The sequence below is a fragment of the Heterocephalus glaber genome, unplaced genomic scaffold (assembly GCF_053883595.1).
Source record: "Heterocephalus glaber isolate CG9 unplaced genomic scaffold, H.glaber_assembly_v1.0 deba00001479, whole genome shotgun sequence".
Classification (NCBI taxonomy): domain Eukaryota; kingdom Metazoa; phylum Chordata; class Mammalia; order Rodentia; family Bathyergidae; genus Heterocephalus; species Heterocephalus glaber.
Genome location: NW_028258316.1, coordinates 17997096 through 18010510, shown reverse-complemented (window position 1 = coordinate 18010510; position 13415 = coordinate 17997096). Strand labels below are relative to the sequence as shown.

The following is a 13415-nucleotide window of genomic DNA, read 5'->3' as shown; positions in this document are numbered from 1 at the left end:
AATAATTTCTCACACTCTGTAGGTTATGTCTTCACTTTAGCCCCACTATTCATGTATGCAAAATGCGGATTCTAAATACTGCTTCACAGTATTGCTATGAGAATTTAATGAAGGCATGTTTGTAAAGTACTTTGTACACTGGCATTTAGGTTCAATAATTTTAAGTTCCCTTCCTGTCTAGGCTTCTTCAGTTCTTCTTTTAGAATGATTCTCTTTCATCCTTTCTTTGGGAGGTTGTTAGGTATCTAAAATTTTTTTCAATATTTTCAATGCCAAGCCCACTTCTCAAAACAACTTCCAATTTACAGCAATTCCCAGAACAAAACAGAAAACTCTTAAGTGTAGTGTTATTGGCCTGTGTGGGAGAGGAACCATCTCACCCATTTAATCTAGACTGTTTATTGCTTTAAATGTGATCTCTTCTACTAGCTTAACTATAGTGGATGGGCATATACTGACTTCCTTTGGGATCCTCAAGAGATATATAAAGTAACATCTCAGCTAAGATAGGTTTTTAATATTAACCAATAAACATTTATCAATATGCTACCTGCATTGCAATTTTGATGAAGTCCTAATCTCTATCATCAGGGCTAATATATCATAAGCCTGATGGTAGACCATTTGTATTGTATTTGGTGCTATAGAAAATCACTTCAGTTATGCCCTCAGTAGCTCTGTTAATAAAACATTGATAAAGTCAAAGATGGAAGCGACCAATGCCCTCACCAAAGGCCTTTATGAGTTCCAAGGGGTCTCAAGGAGAGATCACATATGCTATCTGGAAGCAGAGTAACACAGAGATATTGACATATCTCTCAAAGTTCTGTTAAGGGACCACTTAGAATTCCATAAAGAATATTAATGCCTGGGCTCCAATCTCAGAGTCTTATTAATTAAGTCTCGGGCTTATTAGCCAAATTCAGATGATTTATATATTGCACTCAGAGAAGTAATGCTAAATTTAGTAAGTTTATATGCAAGTGTGTTCCATCTTTTCAATGTGGGCTCAGCAGGGCAAAAAGCCACTGACAGCCTTGAAGAAGCTGAGAACAAGAAGGGGTGGGGCTTGCCAAGGACTTAGATAGGGACCATGTCACCATGTATTGCTCTTGCCAGCTGGGCCCTGGATAAGTGCTATGTCTTTTTGACCTTTTCCCTATAATAGGCAGTAAGCATCAAGTATAACTGTATAGGAACACAAGGTCAGAATTCATTTTCTTCTTGAAGATGGGACACATTACTCAGCCCCATCTAATGCTTCAGCACCACGGACAGCTCAATGCGTAAGGTTGGCTGGGAGCTCCTGCTACTAACAAAGAGCCAGCACCTTGGCAGCTTTGAGCCCCTGAGGGAGGGTGAGAAAGGGCGAAGGCTGCCATGGAGATGCTCCTTGGGAGACCTGATCTCAAATGGCTCCTCCTATTTGACACAAGTTCTCATTGTGACAGCCTTGATTTTATTTTTTAAAAACCTAGCCAGTGGTCTCAGGGGCCTACGTCATGCTCTGGGTATAAATCTATGAAAAATGTCATTGAATTTTACACTCTCCATCTGTGTTAGTTACTGTATTTATGATAGAGCACAGTGCACTAATAAATATCAATGCTGAGTGATGACAAGGATTCGGGAAAATAGTCCCCATTGTTATTTTCTCTCTTGTCTTCCACATGTAACACTCTCACATCTCCAGAAACCTGAGCTAGAAAGCACACTAGTCCAACTGACAAGAGACTGCTTTTCTAATCATTCTTTACCCCTACAAAAGACTGGATTCCATTCCTCTTCAAGTCTCAGTTCCCTTATCTGCCAAAAAGGGATAATTAAGAGCACTTTGGAGAGCTGTTGAGGGAACAAGATAAGCAATACCTACAAGTTTCTACATTGAGAGCATACTGGGGAATGTGGGATTGTCTGGAAGTAACTCTCAGGGTTCCTGCTGATGCCAGAAGACTGACCATGTTCACATGTTAATGCCACTTCCATGTGGAGGGTGCTGTTTCATTCACCTAACTGAAAAAAGTTCAAGTCACTCAGTTTTCTATATCTTATCCCTCTGCATGTACCAGTTTCTGAAGTCTCTTGCCCAGTGAATGGCTTTAAGAACAAAAGTAATATTATTCATCAATTGTTGAGCAGTCACAATCTTTTAGACATTCAAGTAGGCATGTTATATACATTATGCCCCAAGTAATCTCCATTTTACAGATGAGAAAAGTAAGGCTCAGGGAGACTATGAGCCTCTCCTGTGTCTCACAGTGAACAAACAATAGAACTGAGACCCAAATGCAAATCTATCTCATTTAAAAGGATACATTCCTGGCTAAGATGTTACATCACGTAAGGGATATGGAGTCCATTATGTCTGGCAACTGAGATACTGTAAGCTAAGTCCTACCAATGCTGCCCACCATGCTTGTTCCATCACATCTTGTATATGTCATGGTTATTTCCACTTTTCTTTTTCAAATTATTGAACTGTCTTATTTTCTGTATTACGGATGCTCCGTAACCCAGGCCTTCCTGACTGGTGAGAGATTGCCCTTCCAGAGCTGGTCAAATCTTAAAGACAACAAAAGACACACCCAGGAGGATCATAATTTTCATATGAAAATTAACCAGAGCCCAGATTGCAACCATCTCTTCTATCTGGCTCTTACACCTGAAGGCAATATTTCCCTTTCTTAATCATCACAGGGCCAGATACCAGGGAAATAGGGGCAGTCCTGATACCCCATAACTTGCAAAAAGTTATTCAAACTAGCCAATCCTAAACTTGTCTATGCTGCTTTCTCTCTCCCTATTCCTTCCTGCAATAACCAAAACACAGATTCCTGCCCTTGCTTTCTATTTGCTCCCTGAGCTTCTGAATAGTTCCTAGTGTGTTTTCACGTGGCTTTTCAGTGGAGTGCTGTGCATAGGTTTCTGGAATCTGAATATAAAACCTCTGTCTTTCACAATAGTTCTTTATGTATCTGTACTTTCTCTACCTGATTGAAGGAAGTTCCAGGTACATTTAAAAACCTCTTGGCTTTCCTTGCATTTTCTGCCTTATTTTTCATCACTTCACCTTTCCTGTTACTTAGAAATCTAGTATAGGAATCTCATAGAACCATTAACAATTCTGCTTTAATCCAGGCAGCATTAAATTTACTCAAAATTATTTACTGAATAGCCACCAGGGATCTGGTACTATGCTTGTCATCAGAGATAACATATTTCTTTCAAAAGACTCAAATCCTGCTATCACAAAGATTCCTGTCTATAATGTGGGAAAAAATCTTCACCTGCTTTTCCTTAGACAAAGGTCTACTATCTCGAATCTATAAAGAACTTAAAAAGATCAGACCTCCCAAATTTAAAGACCCAATCCAAAAATGGGCATCTGAAATAAACAGACATTTCTCAGACAAAGAAGTAGAAATAGCAAATAAATACATGAAAAAAATGTTCAACATCACTGGTCATTCAAGAGATGCAAATGAAAACAATACTGAGATTCCACTTCACTCCAGAAAGAATGGCTGCTATCATGAAATCAACCAATAACAAATGCTGGCAGGGCTGTGGGGAAAGAGGAACTCTGCTCCACTGCTGGTGGGAGTGTAGACTGGTGCAACCACTGTGGAAATCAGTATGGAGATACCTCAAAGAACTAGGACTGGAAGTCCCATTTGACCCAGCTATTCCACTGCTGGGGATCTTCCCCAAAGAATTAAAAGAATCATACCACAGTGATATATGTGCAACCATGTTCACAGCAGCACAATTTGTGATAGCTAAAACTTGGAAGCAGCCCAAATGCCCATCAACTGGAGACTGGATAAAGAAAATGTGGGGTTTTTTTAAAAAATGGAGTACTTCTCAGCCATAAAAAATGAGAAATTAGAGACATTTATAGCAAAGTGAATGAACATTGAGGCGATACTCTTAAGTGAAATAAATAGAACACACATGTATAAATAACAAATAGTTTCTCTGGTGTGAGAAGCTGAAAGTGTAAATAAGGACTAAAATGTATAATAGGTAATGTGAAATAGGAAGAAAAGGGGCAAAGGGGAAGGGAAAGTGGGAGGGCTAGGAGAAAGGATAGAAGGGAATGGGATTAATATGAGAAAATAGAAAAATAGGAACAAAATCTTTGTAAATAGGGAGGACTGGAGGGGTTGAAGGGAGGGCTGGGCAAGGGTGAAAAATAAGAACCAAGAGAGACTATGTAAAGGTGCAAATTTCCAATGATGAATGTCATTATATTGTATACCTAAAATGTAACAATGATTAGAATGAATAACTGATAATCCAAAATAGGAAGAAAAGGTCCAAAGGGGTAGGGGTAGTGGGAGGGGCAGGGGAAAGGAAAGAAGGAAAAGGGAAAATGCTGAGAAATGGAAAAAAATGGAAATAAAGTCTTTGTAAATAGGGAAGGGTGGAGGGGGTGAAGGGAGGGCTAGGAATGGGGAAAAAATAAGAACCAAGATGCAGTATGTAAAGGTACAATTCCCAATGAGAAATGTAATTGTGTTGTATACCTACAATGTACCAATAAAAGAATTTAATAAAATGCAAAAAAAAAAGATTCCTGTCTAGAGACAAAGACATCTATAGTCTACAGGCAGTTATAAAAGTTTATGTCTACATTACGGCTGGGATGTAGCTTGATTGGGAGGGCATTCACCTAGCACAGTGGTGGCGAACCTATGGCACACATGGTGCAGCAAGCTGTATCACTGAAAGCTCTAAAAGGTTCACCTTCATTGGCCAAGCATGTGCAAGGCCTCAGGTTTAGTCTCTACCATTGAAAAAAAAAAAGAAGAAAGATTTAAGTCTATGATAGAGGTCAGAATAGAGGATCTACAGGTAAGCAGGAAAGGGCATCTTTTAATTCACATTTTGCTCTGTCTTTGGAAGCTATCAAGATTGTCTGTATCTTTCTTAAATGATCGTCTGATTTTGGTATTTCCTAACTACATGCTATCTGAAAGTTCAATAAACACAGAAAAGAAATGGGAATCATAGTTTTTAAAACACCCCTACGAGATAAGTACTATTGTCATCCACATTTCATACACGTAAAGACAGAGGCTCAGAGAGGTTAAATCACTCCGTTGGCTATTAAAGTGGCAGACAACTGAAAAAAAATATGAATTCTTGTATCATTCCAAAGCCTGTATTCTTAACTATTAAAGTGTTTTATCAAAACCTTGAGTAAGTGAGTCTCTAAGAACCTCTGTTTCTTTACGTAGGTAAACAAGTAGTTAAAACTTGAATATCTTTAAGGGCTAACATTTAGCAATTAATGAGCAGTGAGTAGTTGGTGAGGGATAACTGGTGGGGGACATGCTTTCCATAGTGGTCAAAATGTCCTACTGGTTTTTCCAAAACCATATTGGTCACTCCTACTTACCCACCCGCAAAGCAGTTAGTAGTTCTTCCAGCCCTGAGCTCTATGAACCTCCTTGACTACAAATCTTGCTGTTTCTGTCCCCCTCTGCCATCTCACACAAACACATTTACTTGCTATGTGTGCACATATGATTTGGCAGAGGTAAAACAAAATATGTGTATGTAGGATTGCAAATTGATTGAATATACATGAAATACTGAGCTTATTTTCATTTCAAGTGAAAACTAAGTATGAGACTGTTTACTATAGTAAAGTGGCAGCAATGAGAGAATGTACTGATAGAAGTATGAATGTTTCAGAGAAATGGGATAAACATTCTCTGAAGGGATAGTGCTAAGTTCTGAATAACATAACATAAAACAGGAAGACAAAATTCAGTTACATTGAGACAATGCTGACAAATGGGGAAGATCTGCAGAACATCCCATATATATCCAATGATAACGATTGTTTTTTGGTACCAGGGATCAAACGCCGGATCTTGCGCTTTCAAGTCAGGCAACAGCACCATTGAGCTAAATCCTCAGCCCATATATATCCAATGATAAAGATTTTTAAAACATAATAATGTTAGTGCTTTTAAGTCAGAAAGTTAATTAACTCTGTAGAGCATCAACTGGTAGGAGATGAACCCTCTGAGGTGCTAAATTTTGTTTTGTTTGAGCATGGTGGTTTCCTGTGTAGTCTTCTGTTAAATTTTTTAAATTTTATAACAAAAGGAAGGAGAGAAGAAATTTTCAGAGGTGATGTTTATGTTAATGCCACTGTTCATGGTGATAGCTTCACAGGTACTTATCTTCAAGTAATCAAGATGCATGTATTTAAAAATTGTGAGTAAACTGAAAAAATAAAAGTATGGATAAACTGAACAAATAAAAATGCATTATATTCTATACTTATGATTGCATTCTTTATTACATTCAAGTATGGATAAACTGAACAAATAAAAATGCATTATATTCTATACTTATGATTGCATTCTTTATAACATTCAAGCTAAACTTCAAAGCAATGTACCAATAAAAGAATTTAAGGGGAAAAAAGATAGTAACACCACGTAAGGACAAATATTCAGAGAAACAAGTGCCAACATACAGGGCTAGAGGATTCAAACTGGAAACGACTTTTCTAGAGGGCACTTTAGCAATAGATATCAAACACCTTAATCAGCTTCTTGGACCAGGCTTTGCTAATGACTGTGGTGACTGCAGTGTTTCATTAATTCAATTTAATTGGGTGAAGGAAAGTGGTAGAATGTCTGATACTTGTAAAGTATGTTTACAGGGAATGAGCTATGAATATTCTCCAGAATGTTCATGAAATTCCAGTATAAAACACACATTCTTTCCCCTGTCATATGCTGTTAATTAGCAAATACTCTTAAGAGAAGGCAGCATTTTGAATTTGGATCCACAAGCATGATAAAAACTGGTAGATTCTGTATTAGCTCAATCTTTCTGCCCCCCACGTTTGAGTTCTTCCTGGATTCAATAATTCTTATCCTTGGACATAAAATAAAAAGCATTTCATTCTAATAATCCAGGGTTTAACATGAAAAGGCCATCTTGCAAAGCCTTTGGATGCTCCTTTTTTCCTGCATGTATGTATGTACCAGAATTCGGAGGCTGGGCCATGCATGGAACATTTGACATGTGCAGGGGTGCAAGGCTTTGAATAGTTGTGGGGCAGCTTTGGTGCTTGGCTCTTACCGTCTGCAATGAAGTGTTCAGGCACATGCAGAGTCACTTTCACGGTGAGTGGACAGGACATCTGGCTTCCACACACCATGGCCAGGATGCAGGAGCTCACAGCAATCAGTGTTAGGGACGTCTTGTTCACTGGGCTCTTCAGTAAGCCTAGTAACACAAACACAGAAAAAAGACACATAATTCAGTGGGGTGAGGAAATGGCAATGGCACAGAGTTTGAGAATCATGTTATTTCCTAAATGGAAATCCAGAAAAAGAAAGGGAAAAAAAACCCCCCTTATTTCCTCACCTCTGTGGACCCTTGTTGGGTCCTGATTTAATGCTCCGCAACACAGGGGTTTTAGCTTTCTGTCGCTATGACAAAATTTCTGAGAAGACAACTTAAAGAGGAAAGAATATTTATTTTGGCTCACAGTTTCAGAGGTTTCAGTACATGGTCACTTGCTCCTGGGGCTGTGATGAAGCACAGTGTCATGACAGAGAAGCCTGACAACCAAAGATGTTCAATGTTCTACTTGTCAGTCAGGTGGTCAGGAAGCAGAGTAAGCCAGAGAGGAAGGGGCAGGACAAGATACAGTCTCAAGGACATACCCCCATGACGCTCTTCCTTCAAATTGGTCTCATCTCCTAGTTTCCACTGCCTCCTAATAATGCCTTCACATTATGAATTCATCAATAGATTAATCACCTGATAAAGTTAGAACACTCATAATCCAGTTACCTTCCAAAACCTACACTTGTGAGCATACATTTAACACACAAGCCTTAGGGGACATTTCATATTCAAACCCCAACAGCAGGATTACTTATTTATTTTGGTAAAGATAAAAGAAATCAGTTTGGGCCGGGGATTTAGCTCAGTGGTTCCACTGCCTACCTTGCAAGCGGAAGGACCAAAGTTCGATTCCCAGTACCAAAAAAAAAAAAAAATTAAAAAAAAAAAAAGAAATCAGTTTCCCCAAAATTGTGACAATTCTTTTTTTTAAAATTTTATTTTATCAGTGCATTTGAGGTATATATTATTATGACAATCATCATTGGAAATTTGCACCTTTACATAATCTCTCTTGATTCTTATTTTTCCCCCTTCCCCTGGCCTCCTTTCAACCCCTCCATCCCTCCCTATTTACAAAGACTTTGCTTCCATTTTTTCATCTTCTCCTATTAATTCCATTCCCTTCTTTCCTTTCCCCTACCCCTCCTACTTCCCCTTCATCCTTGCCCCCTTTCTCCCTATTACACATTATCTATTATACCTTTTAGTCCTTATTTACACTTTCAGTTTCTCACAGTAGAGAAACTATTTGGCATTTACACATGTGTGTGCTATTTATTTCACTTAAGAGTATCACCTCAATGTGCATCCATTTAGCTATAAATGTCGCTAATTTTTCATTTTTGATGGCTGAGTAGTACTCCATTTTATTTAAAAAACCCACACATTTTCTTTATCCAGTCTCCAGTTGAGGGCCATTTGGGCTGCTTCCAAGTTTTAGCTATTACAAATTGTGATGCTATGAACATGGGTGAACATATATCACTGTGGTATGATTCTTGTAATTCTTTGGGGAAGATCCCCAGCAGGGGAATAGCTGGGTCAAATGGGACTTCCAGTCCTAGTTCTTTGAGGTATCTCCATACTGATTTCCACAGTGGTTGCATCAGTCTACACTCCCATGGGGTAATGGAGCAGAGTTCCTCTTTCCCCAAAGCCCTGCCAGCATTTGTTATTGGTTGATTTCATGATAGCAGCCATTCTTTCTGGAGTGAGATGGAATATCAGCATTGTTTTCATTTGCATCTCTCGAATGACCAGTGATGTTGAACATTTTTTCATATGTTTATTTGCTATTTCTACTTCTTTGTCTGAGAAATGTCTGTTCATTTCAGATGCCCATTTTTGGATTGGGTCTTTAAATTTGGGAAGTCTGATTTTTTTTAAGTTCTTTATAGATTCGAGATAGTAGACCTTTGTCTGAGGAACAGCAGGTGAGGATTTTTTCCCACATTGTGGGTTGTCTCTTCACACTGCTGGTGGTTTCTCTTGCTGTGCAGAAGCTGTTTAATAAAAAGAGATCCCATTTGTTGATTGTTTGTGCTAGTTCATGGGCAACTGAGGTTTTGTTCATAAAATATTTTCCTACACCAATGTCTTCAAGGGTTCTACCTAATCTCTGTTCCAACTGGTTCAGAGTTTCTATTTTAATATTTAGATCTTTAATCTATTTTGATTTTAGTTTAGTGCATGGTGAGTGATATAGGTCTAGTTTTAATCTTTGGGAAGTGGAAACCCAATTTTTCCAGCACCATTTATTAAAGAGGCTATCTTTCCTCCAGTGAAGGTGTTTGGCTCCTTTATCCAAGATGAGATGGCTGACTGTGTGGAGTTGTTTCTACATCTTCTAATCTGTTCCACTGGTCCTTAGGTCTGTTTCTTTGGCAGTACCATGCTGTTTTTATCACAGTAGCTTGGCAGTATAGTTTCAAGTTGGGGATTGTGATACCCCCTGCCATGTCTCTGACACCTACAATTGCTTTAGCGGGTCCCTTCTTGTTCCAAATGAATTTTTGTATTGTTTTCTCAAGGTCTGTGAAGTTTACTGCTGGGATGTCAATTGGGATTGCATTGAATCTATATAGCAGTTTTGGAAGTATGACCATTTTCACTATGTTGATCCTTCCTACCCAGGAGCAGGGGATGTCTTTCCATTTTCTGATATCATCCTCAATCTCTCTTTTGAGAGTGCTATAGTTTTCAGAGAAGAAGTCTTTGATTTTTTTCATTCTTGTATATTTTAGTTTTTTGGATGCTATTGTGAAAGGAATTGTTTGCCCTATTTCTGCCTCAGTGAATCTCTTGTTCGTGTAGAGGAAAGTTATTGATTTTTGTTTGTTGACCTTGTATCCAGATACTCTACTGAATTTGGTTATTAAGTCTAGAAGACTTTTGGTGGCATTCTTGGGGTCTTCTATATAGAGCATCATGTCTTCTACAAATAATGACAATTTGACTTCTTCATTTCCTATCTTTATTCCTTTTATTTCTTTCTCTTGTCTAATTGAGGTGGCTGTTTCCAAAATTATATTGAACAGGAGTGGTGATGGTGGACATCCTTGTCTTGTTCCTGATTTAGTGTGAAGGATTTCAGTTTTTGACCATTTAGTATGATATTGGCTGTTGGTTTTTTATAGATGGCTTTTATCAGATTGAGGTAGAGACCATCTACTCCAATTTTTTGCAGGGTTTTTATCATAAATGCATGTTGGATTTTGTCGAATGCTTTTTCTGCATCTATGGAGTTAATTATATGGTTTTTGTCCTTGGGTCTCTTGATGTAGTGTATTACGTTGATTGATTTGCATATGTTGAACTATCCCTACATCCCTGGGATGAATCTCACTTGGTCAAGGTGTATGATCTTCTTGATGATCTGAATTCAAATTTCCAGTATCTTATTAAGGAATTTTCCATCTATGTTCATTAGTGAGATTGGCCTATAGTTCTCTTTTTCAGTTGGGTCTTTCTGTGCTTTGGGGATCCCGGTAACGCTTGCTTCCAGGATTGAATTCAGGAGTATTGCTTCCCTTTCAATTTCACTGAAGATTTTAAACAGTAGTGGCACTAGTTCCTTTCTAAATGTCTTCTAGAATTCAGCAGTGAAGCCATCATAACCTGGGCGTTTCTTAGTTGGTAAATTTTTAATTATATTTTCAATTTCATTGATTGATATTGGGTTGTTTAGAATTTTTAGATATTCTTAATTCAACTTTGGTAATTTATATGTATTTAGGAATCTGTCCATTTCTTCTGTGTTTTCCATCTTATTGGCATATAGGTTCTCAAAGTAGGTATTGATGATCCTCTGGATTTCTCCTGGGTCTGTTGTAATTTCACCCTTTTCATTCCTAATTGCATGGATTTGGGCCTTTTCTTTCCTTTTTCTGATAAGGTTGGCTAAGGGTTTGTCAATTTTGTTTATTCTTTCAAAGAACCAACTCTTGGCTTCATTGATTTTTTTTCTATCATTCTCTTAGCCTCCATTGAATTGGTTTCTGCTCTGATCTTTATAATTTCCTCCCTTGTATGAGCTTTGGGTTTGTCCTGCTCTTCTTTTTCTAGCAGCTTCATGTTCAGCATCATGTTGTTTAATTGGGCTCATTCTGTTTTCCTAACATGTGTATTCACTGATACGAATTTCCCTCATAAGACTGCTTTCATTGTGTCCCATAGATTCTGATATGTTGTACTGACATTGTCATTTAATTGAAGGAACTGTCTGATTTCTTCTTTAATTTCCTCTGTGACCCATTGGTTATTCAGAAGTGAGCTGTTCAATTTTCATGTGTTTATGTAATTTGTATAGTTTCTTGCGCTATGGATCTCCAATTTCATTGCATTATGGTCTGATAATATACAGGGGATAACTTAGATTCCTTTGCACTTACTTAAACATGTTCTATGTGTGAGTATGTGGTCTATTTTGGAGAATGACCCATGTGCAGCTGAGAAGAATGTGTATTCTGATTTTGTGGGGTGGAAGACTCTGTAAACATCTGTTAAGTTCATTTCTTCAAGAGTTTGATTGAGTTCTAGTATTTCATTACTTACTTTTTGTCTAGTTGATCTATCTATTTGTAACACTGGGGTACTGAGGCTCCCCACTACTATTGTATTAGTGCATAAATGACTTTTCATGTCCATTAGTATACATTTTATATAGTGGGGCACATTAGTTTTTGGTGCATAGATATTTATGATTGTCATCTCTTCCTCTTGGATTCTTCCCTTTACAAGGATGTAGTGTCCTTCTTTTTCTCTTAATCATTGTTGGTTTGAAATTCACTTGATCTGCAAAGAGGATAGCTACTTCTTCTTTTTTGCAGGTTCCTGTCACATGGAGTATTGTTTTCTACCCTTTAACTTCCAGTCTATGAGTTCCTTTTTGAATTATGTGTGTTTCTTGTATGCAGCATATTGCTTGAGTTTGCTTCTTGAGCCATTCTGCCAGTCTATTTCTTTTGATTGGTGAATTGAGACCATTAACATTGATGGTTATAACTGATATGCATTGACTTATCACTGTCATGACTTTTTCTTTCTGTTTGATTCTCCCCCTTTACATTTAATTTCTTGTTGTACCCAATGGATTCATTCTCCTGTGCATCCTGGGGTTGTGATCCTCACTGTCTTTTCCTAGGATATTGTCTAAAATTTTTTGGAGTGCTGGGTTGGTATTCATGAAGTTCCTAAGGTGCTCTTTGTCATGAAAATATCTTATTTCTCCATCAATTTTGAAAGATAGCTTTGCAGGGTACATCAATCTGCATTGGAGGCTGTTTTCCTTTAGGGCTTGGAGTACATCAGTCCAAGCTCTTCTTGCCTTGAAGGTTTGTGTTGAGAAGTCTGCTGTGATTCTGGTGGGCTTTCCTTTGTATGTGATTTGTTTCTTTTCTCTAACTGCTTGTAGAACTTTTTTCTTCTGTTGGGTTTCTGGAATCTTAACAATTATATGCCTATGTGTAGATTTTTTTTGATCAAGGCTAGCTGCTGTCCTATATGCCTCATTTCTCTGTATGTCAAGTTCTTTTCCCCTGCTTGGAAAGTTTTCTGCCATTACTTCTGTGAACAGTTTTTTTTTTATGTCATCTGCACTCTCTCCTGATTGCACTCCGATCAGTTTTATGTTATTTTTCTTTGCATTGTCTAGCAGCTGCTAGATTGATTTCTCATGGTCCCTTACAATTATTAAGCAGTTTTTCTTTTCATGTCCACTAATTGCAATCTTATCTTCTATATCTGAAATTCTGTCCTCATATTGGCTCATTTGGCAGTGTAGACTTTCAATGGAATTTTTCATGTCCTGGAAATCTATTTGTATCTGTTTTATGGATTCCATTTGTTTCCTATGTTGGGATTCCATTATGTTCTTCAGCTCCTCTCTAAATTTATTTATCATGTCTTGCATTATGAGCACAATCTCTGCTGTTATCTGAGAAATTATTTCAGATTTCATTTTTTCCAGATCCTCTATTGTTGCCATTTCAGGGAGTCCAGATAGTTGAGTATCAGTGTTCTATCTCATTTCTCTTTGGGGTTGCTGAAGATGATCTGAAAGTCTGGTTTTGAGACATGTTCATGTGTCTTCTCATTTTGATGGGCAGGGGGGTGCTGTTCACCTCCTCTGCAGTGGGAGTGGTGGAATGGCCAATTGTGACAATTCTTACTCTTTTTTGTTTCAAGTTGGTTATTACTGATAATGATTAGATCATATTAGACTCTCCTCCACTCTCTCTAGTAGCAAG

At 37.9% G+C, this 13415-nt stretch overlaps 1 protein-coding gene across 15 annotated transcripts in view; it reads right to left on the bottom strand.

Annotated features, from left to right (window-relative positions):
- Astn2 (astrotactin 2) overlaps window positions 1-13415 on the bottom strand; it is a 908742-nt gene that overhangs the window by 556844 nt on the left and 338483 nt on the right. For all 15 annotated transcript variants that reach the window (XR_015439761.1, XR_015439763.1, XR_002396623.2 and 12 more), the window contains one exon: window positions 7114-7260. Coding sequence is in view for 12 of the 15 variants with exons in the window: in XM_087182849.1 (XP_087038975.1) it covers window positions 7114-7260 (147 nt within the window). In the remaining 3 variants the exon portion in view is untranslated. The remainder of the gene's footprint in view (window positions 1-7113; window positions 7261-13415) is intronic.